This window comes from Adiantum capillus-veneris, chromosome 13 (genome assembly GCF_014529385.1).
Source record: "Adiantum capillus-veneris isolate H3 chromosome 13, ASM1452938v2, whole genome shotgun sequence".
Classification (NCBI taxonomy): Eukaryota; Viridiplantae; Streptophyta; class Polypodiopsida; order Polypodiales; family Pteridaceae; genus Adiantum; species Adiantum capillus-veneris.
The window spans coordinates 43,691,852-43,712,699 of NC_140943.1; the positions used below are offsets into that span (position 1 = coordinate 43,691,852).

Sequence of the window (20,848 nt, forward strand, 5' to 3'; positions counted from 1 at the left end):
GTCCATGTCATTTTCCTTGTCATGTCAATGTCAGGCATATTTTGCAATTGATACACTCTAAGGGAAGACATCCTAGGGAGGAGCTCTTTCAAAGAACCTCTGGAGAAATTTGTGAGGCCGTCACATTTCGCACACAAAGCGACCAACACACCTCGAAGCACTCCCTACCTAGCAATCTCATCGTGTATTCTTTGGCGTAAGGCATCGTCTTGTAGAAAGCCATAAGGCTTTTAAGATGCATGGATAGGTGATTGCATCCAAAGAGAGGCCATGTTGGACATATTTTGCACTTAAGTAGTTATAAGAGACAAGATTGTGGGAAGGAAGTTCATCTAGGAAATTTTAAGCTTGCATGAGGGAATCACATCTAGTGAAAACAGTCCATATATTTCTTACAACGACCATATCGGGCATGTCTTGCAAACAACCGATTCTGAGGATATTCGAGCCAAGGATAAACCAACATTTGGCATACATACCAACCAAAGTACGTCAAACAAGACATATGTTAGAGAGAATAATGTAGAAAGACTAACCGACAACCGTGGGCAGTTAAAATCAAGGAGAGAGATAAAAAGAAATGTCTATATAAACTATACAAAACTTCTGTAAACTAATAGATTTTGGCTTATAGTAGTTCAATTTTAAGTTTCTTTTTTTATCTTACAAATTTAATTTGATATGTCATTCTGCAAATAAAGAAGAATTAGTATTAATAATGGTTCATAGAAAATAAGTATACTTTCAAAAAAAAATGGAACTCCAAATCATACATGAAATTAATTTTGTTTAAAACATGCTCATTTTGTTTTTTGAGATGCACTTTGATGTAATTTAATTACTTTCACAAATCAAAGTTTAGTATTTTTTTAGATCATAATTTATATATCATTTGCTACTGTAAATTGTCTCACATAAAGTATATTTATATGATTTCTCACACATATAAGTCAATAACATTTTTAACTAACAATTTTAATTTTTAATTGTATAAAGTAAACTTATATGATTTCTCACGCATGCAACTTAATAACATTGTTAACCAACAATTTCAATTTTTAATCGGAGGCACTACCCTCGAAAACCTCCTTTCGAATCTATAGTCTTTCTTCTTCTTCGTTTCCTCGTCTACTGTAGACAACCTCCTCTTTAATCTATATATAGTCTTCCTTCTTCTTCGTTTCCGTCTCTCTTCCTACGACGTTAAAAGTTCTCTTGTTCTTGTTCTTCGCTTTCTCAGTCGTAGTGAAAGGCAGTGCCAACGTACGCCTTGTTTTAGTCTCTCTCTCTCTCTCTCTCTCTCTCTCACACACACACACACATACACACACACTCTCTCTGCCAACTATGGTGCAGAGATGATGGAGGGTTTCAACGCGGTGTTCGGACAAGCGGAGGGGTCTCTTGAAGAAGCCGTTCCTTGCGCTCTTTTGCCTTTTGTCTTTTTACTACACTCATCTGATGGAAAAAACCTGCGCTTTCATATCTCAGATTTTCACTCCAATACTTGGCAAGCGGTCCGCACTCCCGAGCTCTTGGAGGAACTGGTATGCAACATATTTCAGGTCTTTGGGGGGGGGGGGGGGGGGGGGGGGGAGAGAGAGAGAGAGAGAGAGAGAGAGAGAGAGATGATTTTACATTATTTGGCACATTCACGGAAAATAAAGTAGGAAATGTTCGTGTAATCGATATGGCCCATCTGGCATCAGGTCCTACAAGCAAAGATACACATAATATTGACATGTCCTGCGGACCATTACCTACAAAATCACAAATGTTTTTCAAAACTTGAGTGCAGCGTTTACAGAAAACTACCCGCTATATTTGGTTTTCACTCGTGAAAGTTTTGTTTGGAATATGGAAAAACTGCAAATTTTTCCATACTTTAGTTATAATTTCCAAAAATACCTTCAAACTTTTGGGAAAAAACCTGTACTTCTCAATAGCCTAATTTTCTCTATTTGTTTAAAAAAATGCTCTTTGGGAACATTGCTTGAGTGACATTGAGTGGGACTGATTGTGAAGAAGAAGCTGCGGACCTGCTTCAAATTTCAATACGCAAGTTGCCCCTTTGTAGAAAAGTGATGTGTTCATACAGAGTGCAAAGACAAGAAAGTAGAGAAGGCGACGCACAGACATGATAACTTTGTTGTTGTTTTATTGTATTACATGGGTTGCTGTTTCGGCTCACCCTTCTATTTTAGTTGTGTTTGTTTCATCTAATCACACAGGCCTCCTTAATGTTGCTGGCTTTCTGATAGCTGTAAGAGGCCTAGCTCTGTGCCTACACAGATCATGTTTATCTGCAGATAAGAGTTTAGTTAGGAAGTGAGTCCACAGTGTGTTAGTGGAAGAATGTTCGAGGTAAAGTTGTTTGGCTTTCACCAAATCCCTTCAGAAATGTAACTTCATGTCAACATGCTTGGTCTTCTTTGAGTGTTTTAGATTGCTTGCAACAAAAATGCAAGACAAACTGTCGCAAAAGGTGATTTTGGGAAACACACAAATTCTTGAGATTTTTGCGACACATTGACTCAACCTGCACAACCTCGTTGGACAACCTGCCAATGAGGAACTTTGTAGCAAGAAGGCGATGCTGGTCTTACAAATGCTCCTGCTACGTTCAATAGGATGATGGACCGGATTTTCCGCTCGCATCAAAAGTTTGTTGGCACATTCTTTGATGACATGATAGTCTATTCGAAGCATGAAGAGGAGCATAGGTGTCACTTGACCACTGTGTTCGAAGAGTTGCATAGTTAGAGCCTACTTGTCATTCCTAAGAAAAGTGAATTCTTCTTAGAATAGATCCACTTTCTTGGCCACATAGTGTCAAAGGATGGTGTCTGAATGGATCCCGCAAAGGTTAAAGCTATTAAGACATGGCCAGACTTCAAGACTGTGCATGATGTTTGAAGCTTCTTGGGATTGTGCTCATACTATAGAAGGTTTAATAGGAATTTTGCAGAGATAGCTTCACCTCTTCACGCTTTGCAAAAGAAAGAGGTCACTTTCAGATGGACACAAAAAGAGATTTCAACTTTTAATCTCTTAAAGAAAGTTGACTTCAGATACCATTATTGTTTTACTAGACCTTAGGAAGTCATTCGTAGTCCAGTGTGACGCGTGTGGCAATAGCATCGGAGCATTGCTAATGCAAGATGGTCGGGTAGTAGCTTACGAGAGTAGAATCTTGCAAGGACCAGAAAAGACTATGCAAATCTATGAGAAAGAGCCTTTGGCCGTGATTCATGTGCTTTCTAGTTGGAAGCACTACCTCTTAGGTACTGATTTTGTTGTCCAGACAGATTCTCAAACCTTGCGATACTTCTTGACACAATCAAAGTTATCTGAAAAGCATATGCTATGGGCACACATTCTTTCAATGTTCCACTTGCAAATTATGCATGTGGAAGGCAAGAAGAATGTTGTGGCTAATGCGTTATCAAGGAAGCCACAAATTTCAATTGTCTCAATTCCATATCATCATGTGTCACGTGACACATCCAACCCTATGTGTCTGTGTACAAGCTACAGGATGACCAGGGTTCGTCAGTCAAGTCAGTCTAGAATAGGAAGTGATCTGGCACTTTTGTGAGTCTGTTCGAAGACCGTGCATGTCGAGACACTTAGAATAGATGCATATCCTCTGGTTGCACATAGCATGATCATCAGATTTCCATCAGAACCCATCAGGAGCATTTTTACAGTGCATAGACCTATTTTCCCTATTTTTGACATTTTTCACTAATTATTTTTAAGTGACTTTTGTTGGAAAGTTGGTAGGGCAAATTTGCTAAGTTTATATAAATAGAAACCTAGCGCTAGCACTTTCTGGCAGGAGAGGCAGCAGGAGCACTCGCTCAACAGGTAACTTCTCAGCAGAACCCGCAAGATCCCTAGCGTTTTTGCCTCACTGCAGCTACACTAGCGTTTTTGCATCAGTAGACTAGCTCTGGCGGTTTTGTTCAGCAAATCAGCCTGGTGTCATCATGACACAGCAGATCAGCCTAGCGTTTTGCATTTGCAGAACAACCAACAGCAGTAGGACCAATTTCAGCCCTAGCGTTTTTGGGACAGCAGAGCACCTTGCAGTTCCTCGGCGACGGAATCAGCAGAAGCATCAACGTTTTCAGTTTTCAGCCTTTAGCACTTGCAGAAGAAGTCCCGAACCTCGCAGATCTGACCTTCCCGCAGTAGATTCTCGCCGCACGGTCAAATTCTGCAAGGTTTACAATTTCAGCCCAGAAAATGCAGATTTCAGCATCTGCGTTTTCAGCGCGTCGTTGTCGTACCGTCATCATCGACATCGTCACCGACATAGAGTCAGAATTTAGCAGATAGAGATTTGCAGATTTCAGCCCTTAGCGTTTTTAGATTTCAGCCCATCTCGTCGTCGTCCTCATCGTCGTCGACATCGTCGGCAAGTCCAAGCATTGTAGAGATTTGTGCAATCATAAGTAGACCGCTCTCGCCATAGAGAGTGGGGCCTTCGAAGGAGGGTTTTACGTCTGGTGTTGTATTCTCTTCTCTCTCTATCTCTAAGTCTCAGCACTTCCATTCACAGTGTTCATCCACTTTGTTTGTGTCCATTGCACTCTCTCACTAAAGGAACGGAAGGCTCTCCCTTTCGTAAGTAAAAAGGAACCTTGAGCACAGTTTGGAGCACTCATCTTGAGCAAAGTTCAACATTCACTTCCGCTGCACCTTACATTGGTATCAGAGCTTTTGACAGTGTTCTGTATCACTCAAGGAAAGAACCACAAGAATCAAAAGAAATTTTTTTGCTTGTTGTGGTTGCACGAACCCAAGTTCACTTGGGCGTGTCGATTCCTAATCCGTTTTTGAAGAGTGACATGAATCCCAAGAAAGAAGGGCTTGTCCAGCCTCCCCTTGTGTCTCTTTTCACTCATTGAGAGCGGATCGTGCACTTAGCGGCTGGCCAAAGGACGTGAGGTGGGAAAAAGAAACCTTGGTGTGAGCGCAAGGCCGCCAAGGGATGCGCCCGCAGAAAAGAACAGAACTCGGGTGAAGAGAAGATCCTTCTCGAACACAAATTGCAAGCGAAAGAAGAACCTCAAGAACTCAAGAATCCCACAGGACCCCAAGTTCCTAGTGAACTTAAGAACCCAAGATCCCAGTGTATAGTCATCACTCGAAGCGGAATGGATACTTCGCTTGGAGGTGATGAGCATGAGAGAGACGACCAAGAATTTTTTCCACCAGGAGGTTTTTCCGACCCTCCCACTTCCCTATCTACGCCACGAGTTGTACCATATCCTATGGAGGCGATGGTCAAGTCGATGTTGGACATGATGGCATGACAAGAAGCGACTCGCATTGACAGGGAGCGCGAGCGCAATGAACGCAAAGAAAGAAAAGCAGACAGAAAAGCGGCTATTGAGCGTGAGTGTGAGCAAATGCGCTTGGAAGCCGAAGCAAGACGAGCGGCCTTCGAGGCAGATCGAGAGGTTCAAAGGGACCTCTACACTCAAGAATTGGTTCGACAAGTTCTTGCCTTGAAGTCTGAACCAGCCAAAGATGTTGTTAGTACTTCAAGTGGCGCAAGGCGAGATTCGAACTCCAACAACCCAGTCACAAAGAAGATCCAGTTTAGTAAGTACGATGGTAAGATGGATTCCACGGTTATTCATTCTTGGTTGCATCAATTTAATGCTTATTTTGCATCCAACCCTATGTGTCCGTGGACAAGGGTTCAGTTCAATCAAGTCAGTCTAGAATAGGAAGTGATCTGGCACTTTTGTGAGTTTGTTCGCAGACCGTGCATGTCCAGACACTTAGATTAGATGCATATCCTCTGGTTGCACACAGCATGACCATCAGGTTCAGTTAGAACCCATCATTAGCATTTTTACAATGCATAGACCTATTTTCCCTATTTTTGACATTTTTCACTTATTATTTTTAAGTGACTTTTGTTGGAAAGTAGGTAGGGCAATTTTGCTAAGTTTGTATATAAGCAAACCTAGTGCTAGCACTTTTTGGCAGAAGAGGCAGCAGGAACCAAAGTTCAACAGGCACCTTCTCAGCAAGACCCCCCACATCAGCAAGGCTAGCGTTTTTGCATCTGCAAGGACCTAGCGTTTTCACCCACAGGCAGCCTGGCGTTTGCTGCACAGCAGATCAGCCCCGGCAGCAGCAAGACCAACCAAGAAGCCTAGCGTTTTGCATTTGCAGGACAACCGGCAGCAGCAGGACCATTTTCAGTCCTAGCGTTTTTGCATCAGCATAGCGTTTTGCAGTTTCACCGCGACGGAACACCAGGAAGCGTTAGCATTTTCAGTTTTTAGCCCTTAGACACAGCCAAACAACCCCCGAACCTCGCAGATCTCACCTTCTCGTGACAGATCCTCGCCGCACGATCAAATCCCGCGAAGTTTGCAGATTCAGCCCGGGAAAAACGCAGATTTCAGCATCTGCGTTTCCAACGCGTCGTCGTCGCACCGTCGTCATCGACATCGTCACCAACATAGAGTCATAATTCAGCAGATAAAGATTTGCAGATTTCAGCCCTTAGCGTTTTCCGATTTCAGCCCGTCTCGTCGTTGTCCTCATCGTCGTCGACATCGTCGGCAAGTCCAAGCATTGTAGAAATTTGTGCAATCACAAGTAGACCACTCTTGCCATAGAGAGTGGGGCCTTCGAAGGAGGGTTTGACAACATTCTGGTGTCGTATTCTCTTCTCTCTCTATCTCTCAGTCTCATGCACCTCATTCACAGTGTTCACTTTGTTTGTGCCCATTGTACTCTCTCACTCAAGGAACGGAAGGCTCTCCCTTCCGTAAGTAAAAGGAACCCTTGAGCACAGTTTGGAGCACTCATCTTGAGCAAAGTTCAACATTCACTTCCGCTCCACCTTACAATGGTATCAGAGCTTTGGTAGTGTTCTGTATCACACAAGGAAAGAACCAGTGAATTTTTTTTTGCTTGTTGAGGTCGCACGAACCCAAGTTAGCTTGGTCGTGTCGATTCCTAATCGTGTTTTTGAAGAGTGACAGGAATCCCAGGAAAGAAGGGCTTGTCCAACCTCCCCTTATGCCTCTTTTCACTCATTGAGAGCGGACCGTCCACTTAGGGGCCGGCCAATCGACGTGAGGTGGAAAAAGTAACCTTGGTGTGAGCGCAAGGCCGCCAAGGGATGCGCCTGCGGAAAAGAGCAGAACTCAGGTGAAGAGAAGATCCTTCTCTAACACGGATTGCAAGCGACAGAAGAACCTCAAGAACCTCAAGAATCCCAAGAACCCAATTTTCTTGTGAACTTAAGAACCCAAGACCACAAGAACCCACGACTTCAGTGGATGGTCATCACTCCAAGCAGAATGGATACTTCGCTTGGAGGTGATGAGCATGAGAGAGGCGAAGAAGAATTTTTCTCTCTAGGAGGTTTTTCCGACCCTTCCCCATCTATGCCAAGGATTGCACTAACTCCTATGGAGGAGTTGGAGCAGATGTTTATGGACAGAAAGTTAGAACGCGAAGCAAGAAGAGTAGAAAGAATGGCGGATTTTGATCGCAGACACGCCGAAAGAAAAGCAGGAAGAGAAGCAGAAAGAAAGGCAGCCATAGAGCGTGAGCATGAGCAAGCACGACACACGCAAGAGTTGTTGGGACTCTTCTCTATTGTGCAGGTGCAGTTTGCACAGAATCAGGAAAAGGAGACTCTCTTAGTCTCTTCTTCTCCCAAGCATGACACACAGGATTTGCATGATGATCATTGATAAGCATGATAATGATGAGCATGATGATTTGGATGACATTGACAAGCATGATGATTTGCATGATCAAGATGTGATTTCTCACAAGCATGATGATTTACATGACGATGATGGGATTGTTCACCAGGATGATGGTTTAGTAGATACTTTTTCTAGCGAAGCTAACCTCGTTGCAAATTGGATCAATCACGAAGAACCGATCTTGGCTTTTGAGTCGAGGTCCAAAGAACCCCCTCAAGAAGTTTCGATCCCTCAGGAAGAACCGATCTTGGCTCTCGAGCCTAGGTCCAAAGAACCCCCACAGGAAGTACTATGTGTTCGCATGATTAGTCAGCACGCATTGATTGAGTGTTTCATTCGTGATCGTTTCCTATATTTTAGTCAACGTCTTTATGTGATCCATGTAAAGTGACTGGAAAAATTCTTGTCTTCCTAAAAGACTGTGCGTGCAATGTAGATGAACAAATAGATGGAGTGTCAAACCGTTCATCAAACACACGCAAACAATGAGATCGAATCTTGTCTTTTTGATCTAAATCAATCAACTGTGGCAATTCACAACGGAAATGCCCATGCTTGGTGCTCATACTTTCATGTGCTCTTACTACAAATGTGTCATGCCAAGGAAGAGACATGCAATGTGACTTCCTTGAATGCATACCTTTCAATGCCAAAAGTGACTCTCCCATTGTCATTCGTGTAGAGCAAGTTGTTCATTCTCCATCTCTCATTGCTAATGTGCAGACGAAGATTGAACGGATTCAGGAGAAGGAGACTCTCTCGGTCTCGTCTTCTCCAAAGCATGATACACAAGATTTGCATGATGATATGCATGATGATTTGAATGACAATGATAAGCATGGTGATTTGGATGACAATGACAAGCATGATGATTTACATGATGATCAAGATGTGATTTCTCACAAGCATGATGATTTGCATGAAGATGACGTGATTGTTCACAAAGATGATGAGTTAGTTGATGCTTTCTCTAGCGAAGCTAACCTCGTTGTAGGTTCGGTCAATCACGAAGGATCGATCTTGGCTCTCGGGCCTAGGTCCAAAGAACCCTCACAGGAAGTATTATGTGTTCGAATGATTAGTCAACACGCATTGTACGAGTGTTTCATTCGTGATCGTTTCCTATATTTTCGTCAGCATCCTTATGTGATTCCTTTTCATAGGCATAACATATTGTACGTTGAGCACGTTTCACTCATGAATGAGCACGAATGTATGCGGATTATTCATGAAAAGATGACATGTTTGCATTCAAGAAATTCACATCCCATGTCTCTTCCTTGGCATGATAAAGTATCAAAAAAAACACAAGAAAGATTGAGCATCAAGCATGGGCATGTCCATTGTGATTTTCCACATTTGATTGATTTAGATCAGAAACTCAATATTCCATCTCAGTGTTTGCGTGTGTTTGATGAACGGTTTGGTACTCCGTCTCTATGTTCATCCACATTGCCTGCACAGCCTTTGGAAAAGACGAGTTTTTCCAGTCACTTTACATGGAATCGGTATGTTCATGTTTTTGTGTTGGAAGTGGTTTCAGGAATTTTCATCCTCGGAGATTCTTGAAGAAGGTAGACGCATGACTCTAGACGAAGTTGAAGCATTGAAGGAGCCACAGAAGACTTTGTGTCGCTTTCGGCACGGCCCAAAGAAGCAAGCGTTGCAGACCTTTATGAAGTTCAAGTACTGCAAGACCCACACATCAGAGTGGGTTGGCGAAGAGTCCCTTCCAGGATTCCGGATGCTATTGGCGATCTCCCTTGACGCCATATAGTTCGGTACTAGTAGCTCACTTTGAAAAGGAGGGGATGTCACGTGACACATCCAACCCTATGTGTCCGTGGAAAAGCTACAACATGACCAAGATTCAGTCAGTCTAGAATAGGAAGTGATCTGGCACTTTTGTGAGTCTGTTCGCAGACCGTGCATATCTAGACGTTTAGAATAGATGCATATCCTGTGGTTGCACATAGCATGATAATCAGATTTCAGATTTCCATCAGAACCCATCAGGAGCATTTTTACAGTGCATAGATTTATTTCCCTATTTTTGACATTTTTCACTTATTATTTTTAAGTGACTTTTGTTGGAAAGTTGGTAGGGCAAATTTGCTAAGTTTGTATAAATAGAAACCTAGCGCTAGCACTTTTTGTCAGAAGAGGCAGCAGGAGCACTCGCTCAACAGGCAACTTCTCAGCAGAACCCGCAAGATCCCTAGCATTTTTACCTCAGAGAAGCTACACTAGCGTTTTTGCATCAGTAGACCAGCCTTGGCAGTTTTGTTCAGCAAATCAGCCCGGCGTCATCACGACACAGCAAATCAGCCTAGCGTTTTGCATTTGCAGAACAACCGGTAGCAGTATGTTCAATTTCAGCCCTAGCGTTTTTGGGATAGTAGAGCACCTAGCTTTTTGTAGTTCCTCCACGACGGAATCAGCAGAAGCATCAGCGTTTTCAGTTTTCAGCCTTTAGCACTCGCAGAAGAAGTCCCAAACCTCGCAGATCTCACCTTCCCGCAGCAAATCCTCGCCGCACGGTCAGATTCCGCAAGGTTTACAGTTTCAACCCGGAAAACGCAGATTTCAGCATCTACGTTTTCAGCGCATCGTCGTCGTACCGTCGTCATCGACATTGTCACCGACAGAGTCAAAATTCAGCAAATAGAGATTTGCAGATTTCAGCCCTTAGCATTTTCAGATTTCAGCCCGTCTCGTCGTCGTCCTCATTGTCGTCTACATCGTCGGCAAGTCCAAGCATTGTAGAGATTTGTGCAATCATAAGTAGACCGCTCTCGCCATAGAGAGTGGGGCCTTCGGAGGAGGGTTTTACAACGTCTCTGGTGTCATATTCTCTTCTCTCTCTATCTCTCAGTCTCAGCACTTCCATTCACAGTGTTCATCCACTTTGTTTGTGTCCATTGCACTCTCTCACTAAAGGAACGGGAGGCTCTCCCTTTCGTAAGTAAAAAGGAACCTTGAGCACAGTTCGGAACACTCATCTTGAGCAAAGTTCAACATTCACTTCCGCTGCACCTTACATCATGAGCTTGATGACATGAAGGAACAGTATGTCATGTGACACATCCGACCCTATGTGTCCGTGGACAAGCTACGGCATGACCAGGGTTCAGTTCAGTTAAGTCAGTCTAGAATAGGAAGTGATCTGGCACTTTTGTGAGTCTGTTCGCCGACCGTGCATGTCCAGACACTTAAGATTAGATGCATATCCTGTGGTTGCACACATCATTATCATCAGATTTCCATCAGAACCCATCAGGAGCATTTTTACAGTGCATAGACCTATTTTTCTCTATTTTTGACATTTTTCAATTATTATTTTTAAGTGACTTTTGTTGGAAACTAGGTGAAACTAATTTGACTATTTTGTTTCTAATTTCTATTTTCTAGAATTAGGACCTTAATAAGAAATGTGCACAAGTGAACTAATAAGTTAAGGAATCACAGATCTGTAAGAAAAGCCATCAGGAAATAGACAACTCTGGTGTGTCATATGATTGGTGACAAGAAGCACCGTGAGGGAGTTGGCCTGTTAGTTCGGTGGGAGAAGACCAGGTAATGGTGGTCCCTGATGAGTCACAAGATGGGTGACAGGTTCATCGGTAAGGGGACACACTAAGGGTCTAAGGAGGAAATCCGAATTGAGTAAGAAAATACGCGTAAGAACGCAAGCACAAGAATAAAGATGGGTTTAATGAAGCTTTTTACGAAAAGCAGGAACAATCGCGAGAAGGCAGACGCTTTCCTGCGAGGAATCTATGTTTGCATTGCATTCGTGCATGTGATTGCATCCAGGGACGCCTGGGAAGTGTTGTGAAATGCATTGGTTTTAACTTATAAGGTTTTATTGAGTTTTTGGGTAGGTTCGGACCAATTTTAAAATATGCCGGCCGCCCACTTAATAAGTGGGCAGCCACTTAGAAGATAAAGCAACAAAACCAGCCAGCGAATTCTCTCTCCTTATTTCGGGTAGAACAAAAAGAAAAAAGAAAAAAGAAAAACGGCCGTGATCTCTACGCGAGCAGCTATTCGTGCCGTGGCCAGGGAGCTATAAAAGCACCACATGTCCTCACTCAAAGGAGGTACCAACATCAGCAAGAGAAGACTCTGCCGCAAGAGATCACGAGACTACGAAGCACGGAAGTCGCTTTTCCCGTGCAAGAACGACAGGTATCTATTGTGGATTCGCCATACGAATTGTTGTTGCGTGTTTGTGTGGTTTGTTTTGCAGGAATCTCCCGTCTTATGGGAAGGCCCTTAACGGGAAGTACAGCTTCGCGCCTAAGTCCCCTACGGGAAAGTACGGCTTCACGCCTAAGTCCCTTCACGAGAAGTACGGCTTCACGCCTAAGTCCCTTACGGGAAAGTACGGCTTCGCGCCTAAGTCCCTTACGGGAAGGAACGGCCTTGTGCCCAAGCCCTTTATGGGAAAGCACGACCTTCGGGTCTAAGATTACAGAACGGAGGGGTTTCCTCGGGTTCTTGTGGTTGTATACGAATTCTCCCTGAATAAAAGAATACTCTTGACGGGGGGGGACCAGCCCATCTTCTGGTCCCCAGTACTGTGTCAATTCTCTCTCTCTCTCTCTCTCTCTCTCTCTCCCTACTCGTCATGTTGAACTCTCTCTCTTAAATTCCGCATGATATTTATCTGAGTGAGCAGCTTCGCTTCCGTATTTGTGACAGTGGTATCAGAGCATGGTCTCCTCTCTTTCTCTGTAAAGGAGGACGACTCTGGGAAGATACGGGAAGAAGCCATGACAAGCCAAGAGAGAAGTAAGCAGGCGGAAACCTAAGTCCTACAGGAAAAGCTCGCAGAGTTGGAATTTTTTTTTTCCCCCTCTTTGCAAGAAGGCGACACAAGACTTGGGATTCTCTGAGAAGGCGACAAGAGCAGGATGCTCAAGAAACTAGAGAATTTGAGAAGTGAAATGCTCAAGATACTTTAGAACCCAGAAGATATCCATGAACATCAATCGAGAACCATAGCCAAGAAATCCCGTCATTTCGGGAAGGATATGAAGAAGGTCTCTAGACCTAGGAACACTCCAGTCAAGTTTGATATTTTTGACGGAAGGGAAGATGTCCTGAAAGCTACTGCTTTTATTCAACAGTTTGAAGTTGCCTTTGCAAACGGCAATTTCTGAGAAGTGTCGAAGGTGAGGCATGTGACCAAACACCTCCAGGGGATTGCAAGTACTTGGTGGTATACCAAAGCTCTGCAAGGAACTTACAACAACAATTCAAGGCTGAATTCTCCAACAAATTTTTTTCCTCTACGCTTTGAGGAGGGCATTCAAGAAGATTGGGATTGGTTTGCCCAATAGGAACACGAGCGAGTCAAAGCAAGTAGTGGTTCACTCTTGCCAAGGTAGGTCCATTCTTGATCCTCTCTGAGGAAGGAAAGATGAATAAATTTAACGAAGGACTTTTGTCCGAATTTTGTAAACCCATCTTCAAGATACTTTGCAGCAGATGGTGGAGTCAGCAATAAAAGCTGAAAGTGTACACCTTGATGTACATAAAAATACAATCCCCTCAGTGGGACGAGAACCAACGAATTTGTGTTACCTCTCCTCGAAGGATACATTGCTATCCGGAGAAAGTTTGGAGTAACAGAACTCAATCTAACTCCTGAATATTTGACCCTCAAACTTTAAGTGAGAGGACAGATCTTTGATCAAAGTTAAATCTTTGAGGAACTCATAAAATGCGTATTGCTTTTATGCACGACATATGCACGTGTCTAACCAGGACAATCACTCTCGAGTGTTTATGAGAGTAGGGTTGAGTCAGAACATTGTTTTATACGATGAACTGCTTTGCTTAACCATCCGGAAGGCCCATGATTGATCTGGTATCCGGTAGTTCTCCAACAAATTGCCTGCTAGTGCGGGTAGGAAATTATGAAGGAACCATTCTGAGCTTTCAAGCAAAGAACAACTTTTATCAAGCTTAAGTACCTTACAAACCAACACTCCCTACCCGGTAAGGGAAGACCAATCTTTGTAAGGAAGAGATGCTGCTGCAGATTTCAGCTGTAAAGAAGACGTTGCCGGTGATGCCCATGGCTGCCCCAAGTGTACCAGATGACGTCAAGACCCAGTGCGCTAGTTCCCTCGCGAAGAAGTGCCTACGGAGCGTGTTTTCATCACGACAAGCTGCTGTTTTTCTCTGTTTTCAGCCCATAAACGTCGTAGACGGGGCTGATTTACGAGAAGGAACCCGAGAACACACCTCTTTTGTGTGTAGGATTGGAAGAGAGGATTTTCTATGCAAAGATCTCTTCCGGGGAATTGCTTTTCCGAGAACCGAATTGCATTACGAGCGTCATGACTTTGAAGGTACGATTTTTATGTTATGTTTTCTAAGTTTTTGATTGCAGGTGTACTTCCTCTTCGTGAGGGAGTAGGAGCAGAGGAAGGCATGAGCCTCTGCAGGATAAAAGTGCTATGAGGAACTAGAGCCAGATCAGCCCAAGGGTTTCGTACCCAAGTTCGGGAAGCAGATCCACGGATTGAAGAGAGGTAGACTCTCAAGATGTGATCCGGAAGTTGAAATTCCCAAGGAAAGGACTTCGTGTCCAAGAAAGCGGAGTTACTCTGCAAGAACAGGACTCTGGAAACAGAGTCAGAAAAGCGTTGCAGGGATGCAATGCCCTGAGTAGGACGGCTGAAAGGAAGGAACCATTCCGAGATTCCAAGCAAAGAAAAGCTTTCATTAAGCTTGAATACTCTTTAAGCCCACACCCCCTACCCGGTCAAGGAGGACATGGTAGTGCTTTTCGCACAAATGAATGAACACTCTCTTTAGGAGGGAAGGAACAAGCGACGACTACGGCCTGTGCTTGAGGAATCCAAGGATTAAAATCCTAGATTATTTGATGAGCGGGTTTTGCTCTAAGATCGAGCCAAGTGATCATCAAGTTGAGCGTCTTCGCTCTAAGGATCTTACAAAGGGAAGGAAACTTCCCAGGTTCATAGAAACTCTAACACAACTTAAGAATTAGGTACACCTTTGAGTACATGGATAACACACGAAGATGCAGACCTATGCCAAGGAACTGGATGAGAGTTTGTTATACTCTCTTGAGCGCCTATTTATGCGCAAGGATATTTCGACACGAGAATCTCTATTTGAGATGTGTTCGGTAGAAGGAATTTGAGTTTCTCTACGGAGAAGAGGTTTTCTGATGATCATTGATCATTGAGTATGCTATGTGCTTTTACCATTACAGAAGCAACTTTTGGTTGCGGTATATGTTTCTCCACGAGCAGGTCAAGTAGCATTTACACGCTGCTGGAATAAATTCGAACTATTATGTTCGTAAGAGTAAAATTTGCCAACCATTTTAAAATGGTAAGAATTATCTTAACCACATATGGGAGAACATCCTTGAGATCCAAAGCGGGTTCACCCTTAAGTGGGCCAAGTTTGAACTTATGTTCACAGAATGGTATGGCTAGAATTTTATTTGCCTAAGATTTTGCGAGGAATCCTAGATGCTTGCAAGGATAGCCTCTGCAAGGAAGAGACGCTAGTAGGCGTCATGAGAACATTGCTAGTGGTAATAACTTACAGTAGGAAAAGATTGGAAGGAAGTGCCGCCGTGCACAAGGAATCTTCGGATTGGAACCGCTCGCCTATGTTGAGCGACGGCCCGAAACAAGAACCTTCTTTAAGGTGATCGAAGACCTTGTTTGTGAAGGAAGATATCGAAATTAATACTCTTATGATTTGGGCATTCCCTATGTGAGAGGACACAAGAGGTTTAATACCCTCTAGACTAACAACGCAGGATTATGCGCAAGGACAGATGCCTAGATTGATTTCTAGGAGGATTATTCTTCTCGGGATTGAGAAGGTGGAATTGAGTTAACAGATTCTCGGATAAGGAAACTTCCAATCTGTTGAAAAGACGCGAATGACGAGTTCTTACATGGCTCGTAAGTTTGATGAATGGTGAAGGATATCCTCGAGGTACTAGAGAAAGGACATGAACCGGTAAGGTAAGTATTGAATTCTTGAATTTTATTTAAATTAATTTTTAAGCTCTCTTTTGAGAAAGGACTAGCTCAACTCATCATTGAGTAAGATTTGGAATCTTTCCGGTTTCTCCCCGGCAGTTCAGTTGGACCGCTACAGTTGAGGACAACTGTTTATAAGTGAGGGGGATGAAACTAATTTGACTATTTTGTTTCTAATTTCTATTTTCTAGAATTAGGACCTTAATAAGAAATGTGCACAAGTTAACTAATAAGTTAAGGAATCACAGATCTGTAAGAAAAGCCATCAGGAAATAGACAACTCTGGTGTGTCATATGATGGGTGACAAGAAGCACCGTGAGGGAGTTGGCCTGTTAGTTCGGTGGGAGAAGACCAGGTAATGGTGGTCCCTGATGAGTCACAAGATGGGTGACAGGTTCATCGGTAAGGGGACACACTAAGGGTCTAAGGAGGAAATCCGAATTGAGTAAGAAAATACGCGTAAGAACGCAAGCACAAGAATAAAGATGGGTTCAATGAAGCTTTTTACGAAAAGCAGGAACAATCGCGGAAAGGCAGACGCTTTCTCGTGAGGAATCTATGTTTGCATTGCATTCGTGCATGTGATTGCATCCAGGGACGCCTGGGAAGTATTGTGAAATGCATTGGTTTTAACTTATAAGGTTTTATTGAGTTTTTGGGCAGGTTCGGACCAATTTTAAAATATGCCGGCCGCCCACTTAATAAGTGGGCAGCCACTTAGAAGATAAAGCAACAAAACCAGCCAGCGAATTCTCTCTCCCTATTTCGGGTAGAACAGCAAAGAAAAAAAAAGAAAAACGGCCGCGATCTCTACACGAGCAGCTATTCGTGCCGTGGCCAGGGAGCTATAAAAGCACCACATGCCCTCACTCAAAGGAGGTACCAACATCAGCAAGAGAAGACTCTGCCGCAAGAGATCGCGAGACTACGAAGCACGGAAGTCGCTTTTCCTGCGCAAGAACGACAGGTATCTATTGTGGATTCGCCATACGAATTGTTGTCGCGTGTTTGTGTGGTTTGTTTTGCAGGAATCTCCCGTCTTACAGGAAGGCCCTTAACGGGAAGTACGGCTTCGCGCCTAAGTCCCCTACGGGAAAGTACGGATTCACGCCTAAGTCCCTTCACGGGAAGTACGGCTTTACGCCTAAGTCCCTTACGGGAACTTATGGCTTCGCGTCTAAGTCCCTTACGGGAAGGAACGGCCTTGTGTCCAAGCCCTTTACGGGAAAGCACGACCTTCGGGTCTAAGATTACAGAACGGAGGGGTTTCCTCGGGTTCTCGTGCTTGTATACGAATTCTCCCTAAATAAAAGAATACTCTTGACGGGGAGGACCAGCCCATCTTCTGGTCCCCAATATTGTGTCAATTCTCTCTCTCTCTCTCTCTCTCTCTCTCTCTCTCTCTCTCTCTCTCTCTCTCCCTACTCGTCATGTTGAACTCTCTCTCTTAAATTCCGCATGATATTTATCTGAGTGAGCAGCTTCGCTTCCGTATTTGTGACACTAGGTAGGGCAATTCTGCAAGGAACTATATAAGAAAACCTAGCGCTAGCATTATCTCGCAGAAGAGGCAACAGGAACCAAGGGTCAACAGGCACCGTCTCAGCAAGACTCCCCACATCAGCAGAGCTAGCGTTTTTGCATTAGCAAAGCCTAGCGTTTTCAGCCATCCCCCAAGTCTGGCGTTTTTGCATTGCAGTTCAGCCCCGGCATTGGCACACACAGAGGGACCTAGCGTTTTGCAGCAGGATCAAAGATCAGCCCTAGCGTTAGCAGATTTCCACCGCAAGGATAGACCCAGTCCTAGCGTATTTGCATCAGCAGCAAGACCTAGCGTTTTGCACCAAGAACAGCCAGCGTTTCCTTCAATTTGCAGATCAGCCCAGCGTTTTGCACTTGCAGCAAGATATAGCAGATCAGCCCTAGCGTTAGCAGATTCTCCCCGCATGACATCATATCAGCCTAGCGTGTTGGGAGCAGCATAACAACCAGCGTTTTTGCAGTTCCGTTGCGACAAAGTGAACAAGAAGACTAACGTTTTCAGTTTTCAGCGCTTTGTCGTCATCGACATAGAGTCAGAATTCAGCAGATAAAGATTTGCACATTTCAACCATTAGCATTTTCAGATTTCAGCCCGTCTCGTCGTCGTCCTCATCGTCGTCGACATTGTCGGCAAGTCCAAGCATTGTAGAGATTCGTGCCTGGCGTTGGAGCCCTATAAGACGGCCCGGCTATGAATAAACGCGTGGATACCTGCTGCAGCTCAATAGAAGCACTATAGTGAATAGGAAGGAGGAGAGAATACTGCCTCTCGCGAGAGTAGGTGGGCTCAAACTGGCTGATAGTTATATACGCGGACACAACACGCTGTGCTCCCAGTTAGAGGGTCGTTCGCTTCCGCATTTGCTGATGAACTGTTCGACGGTTGATGATTCTAGGGGGAGATGGCTAAACCGATTCAACTTCACCTTCAATGTAATCGACCCTTCGTTGGACCCTGAAGAAAGGACTGTTATCCTCCTTGGTGGGGAGGCTCGCGAGAAGCGGATGCCCTTCTGGGTACGCCGTGATCCGCACTCGAGGGACGGAACCGCAAGGCACGTGCTTGTGGCAAAGTTCCTCGGTGAAGTTGTCCCCGATACTTGAGTGCTCTGCATAGGCGATAATGCTCCCCTTCCTATGTTGTTATTTTGAATCCGATCCCTTTCAGGGGAAATGACGTAATTCTTCCCAAGCGAAGCAAGATGAGCTACAAGAGCACCCAAGTGCCATTCCCCCCCGGGGGGGTCAACTTCACCTAAAAGGGGGTTGGGAGGTGCAAAAGGGAGACTCCACCGACCTCAGCGGACGCCACTTGTGAGCCGACGCTCTTCCAAGCGGGTATGGTGTTTCCTAGGGGAAAACCTTCGGGTTTCAAAGGCATTTTAGTAAGGTGAGCGATAAGTTACTTGGGAGGAGGCAACTCCAAAGGGAAGACCGACGCAAGTCCCGCAATACATGGGCCTCTGAACAGAGGTACTTGGTCGTTGTCACGCCCAAATCAAGTTGGCGAGATGGGTCTCTCAAGGGAATAGTCATGGCCCTAAGAGTGTAGATAATTCTGGTCTCTCGTAGTCCAGAGGAAACTAGTGACAAAAGCGTCTGCCTTCGGTTTCTGGGTGCATAGTCTTGGTCGTTCTTATTGTGTACTTTTTGGTGTATAAGGACAACGGCCGGGCGTGCCCTACCCGACTCCGAAAACAAACAAAACAAAATTTGTGCAATCATAAGTAGACCGCTCTCGCCATAGAGAGTGGGGCCTTCAGAGGAGGGTTTCACAACATATTCTTCTCTCTCAATCTCTCAGTCTCAGCACCTTCATTCACAATGTTTATCCACTTTATTTGTGATCACTTGCACTCTTTCATTAAAGGAATGGAAGGGTCTTACCTCTCCCAAGTAAAAAGAACCTTGAGCACAGTTTGGAGCACTCATCTGGAGCAATGTTCAACATTCACTTCCGCTGCACCTTACATTGGTATCAGAGCTTTGGCAGTGTTCTGTATCACTCAAGGAAAGAACCACAAGAACCACATAATTTTTTTCCTTGTTGCGGTCTCACGTAACCCAAGTCCCTTGGGCGTGTCGATTCCTAATCGTGTTTTTGAAGAGTGACAGGAAACCCAAGAAAGAAGGGCTTGTCCAGCGTCCCCTTGTGCCTCTTTTCACTCATTGAGAGCGGACTCTGCACTTTGCGGTTGGCCAATCGACGTGAGGTGGGAAAAAGCAACCTTGGTGTGAGCACAAGGCCACCAATTGGTGTGAGCGCAAGGCCACCAATGGGTGCGCCCGCGGAAAAGAGCAGAACTCGGGTGAAGAGAAGATCCTTCTCTATCACAGATTGCAAGCTAAAGAAGAACCTCAAGGACTCAAGAACTCAAGAACTCAAGAACCTAAGAACCCAAGACCCACAAGAATCCAAGTTCCGCGTGAACTTAAGAACCCAAGACTTCAGTGGATGGTCATCACCCGAAGCGGAATGGATACTTCGCATGAAGGTGGTGACCATGAAAGAAGCGAAGAAGAATTTCCCCACCAAGGAGGTTTTTCTGACCCTCTTCCAAGGATTGCACTAACTCCTATGGAGGCTTTCGACAAGACGATGCTGGACAGGGAGCTAGAAAGCGACGAAAGTATGGCAGCCATAGAGCGTAGATATGAAGAAAGAATGGCAGCCATAGCACGTGAGCGCGAGCAAGCAGAAAGAAAGGCCAAAGAAAGCCTAGCTGAATTGGATCGCCAGTGCAAAGCAAGACGGTTAGCGTATGAAGAACAGAGCGCCCAGCACATGAAAGAGTTGTTGCGACTTTTTTCTATTATGCAGGCGCAATTTGAAGAAGATCAAGAAAAGGAGACTCTCTCCGTCTCTTCTTTTCCCAAGCATGCCACATATGAATTGCATGATCATGATAAGCATGATGATTTGAATGACAATGATAAATAAGCATGATGATTTGCATGATCAAGATGTGATTTTTCATTAGCATGATGAATTGAAGGATCACGATGTGATTGTTCACAAGGATGATGGTTTAGTTGATACTTTTTCTAGTGAAGCTAAGCTCATTGCAGATTCAATCAATCACGAAGAACCGATCTTGGCTTTCGAGTCGAGGTCCACAGAACCCCCACAGGAAGATCCGATCGATCACGAAGAACCCAGGAAGTATTATGTGTTCAAATGATTAGTCAGTACGCATTTGTCGAGTGTTTCATTCGTGACACTTTCTTGTATTTTAGTTAGCGTCTTTATGTGATCCCTTTTCATAGGCATGTCATATTGTACGTTGAGCATGATTCACTCATGAATGAGTACGGATGATTCATGAAAAGATGAAATGTTTGCATTCAAGGAAGTCACATTCCACGTCTCTTCCTTGCCATGACAGAGTCGTAGAAAGAGCACAAGCATTGTTTGCATGTGTTTGATGAACGGTTTGGCACTCCGTCTCTATGTTCATCTACATTGCATGCACAGTCTTTAAAGAAGACTATAATTTTTC

At 44.3% G+C, this 20,848-nt stretch overlaps 1 protein-coding gene across 1 annotated transcript in view; it reads left to right on the forward strand.

Annotated features, from left to right (window-relative positions):
• Positions 1-1,134: 1,134 nt before the first annotated feature.
• LOC147443889 (uncharacterized) overlaps positions 1,135-20,848 on the forward strand; it is a 63,025-nt gene continuing 43,311 nt past the window's right edge. Inside the window, exon 1 of the mRNA XM_086526694.1 lies at positions 1,135-1,547. Coding sequence (XP_086382820.1) covers positions 1,359-1,547 — 189 coding nt within the window. The 5' untranslated portion in view covers positions 1,135-1,358. The remainder of the gene's footprint in view (positions 1,548-20,848) is intronic.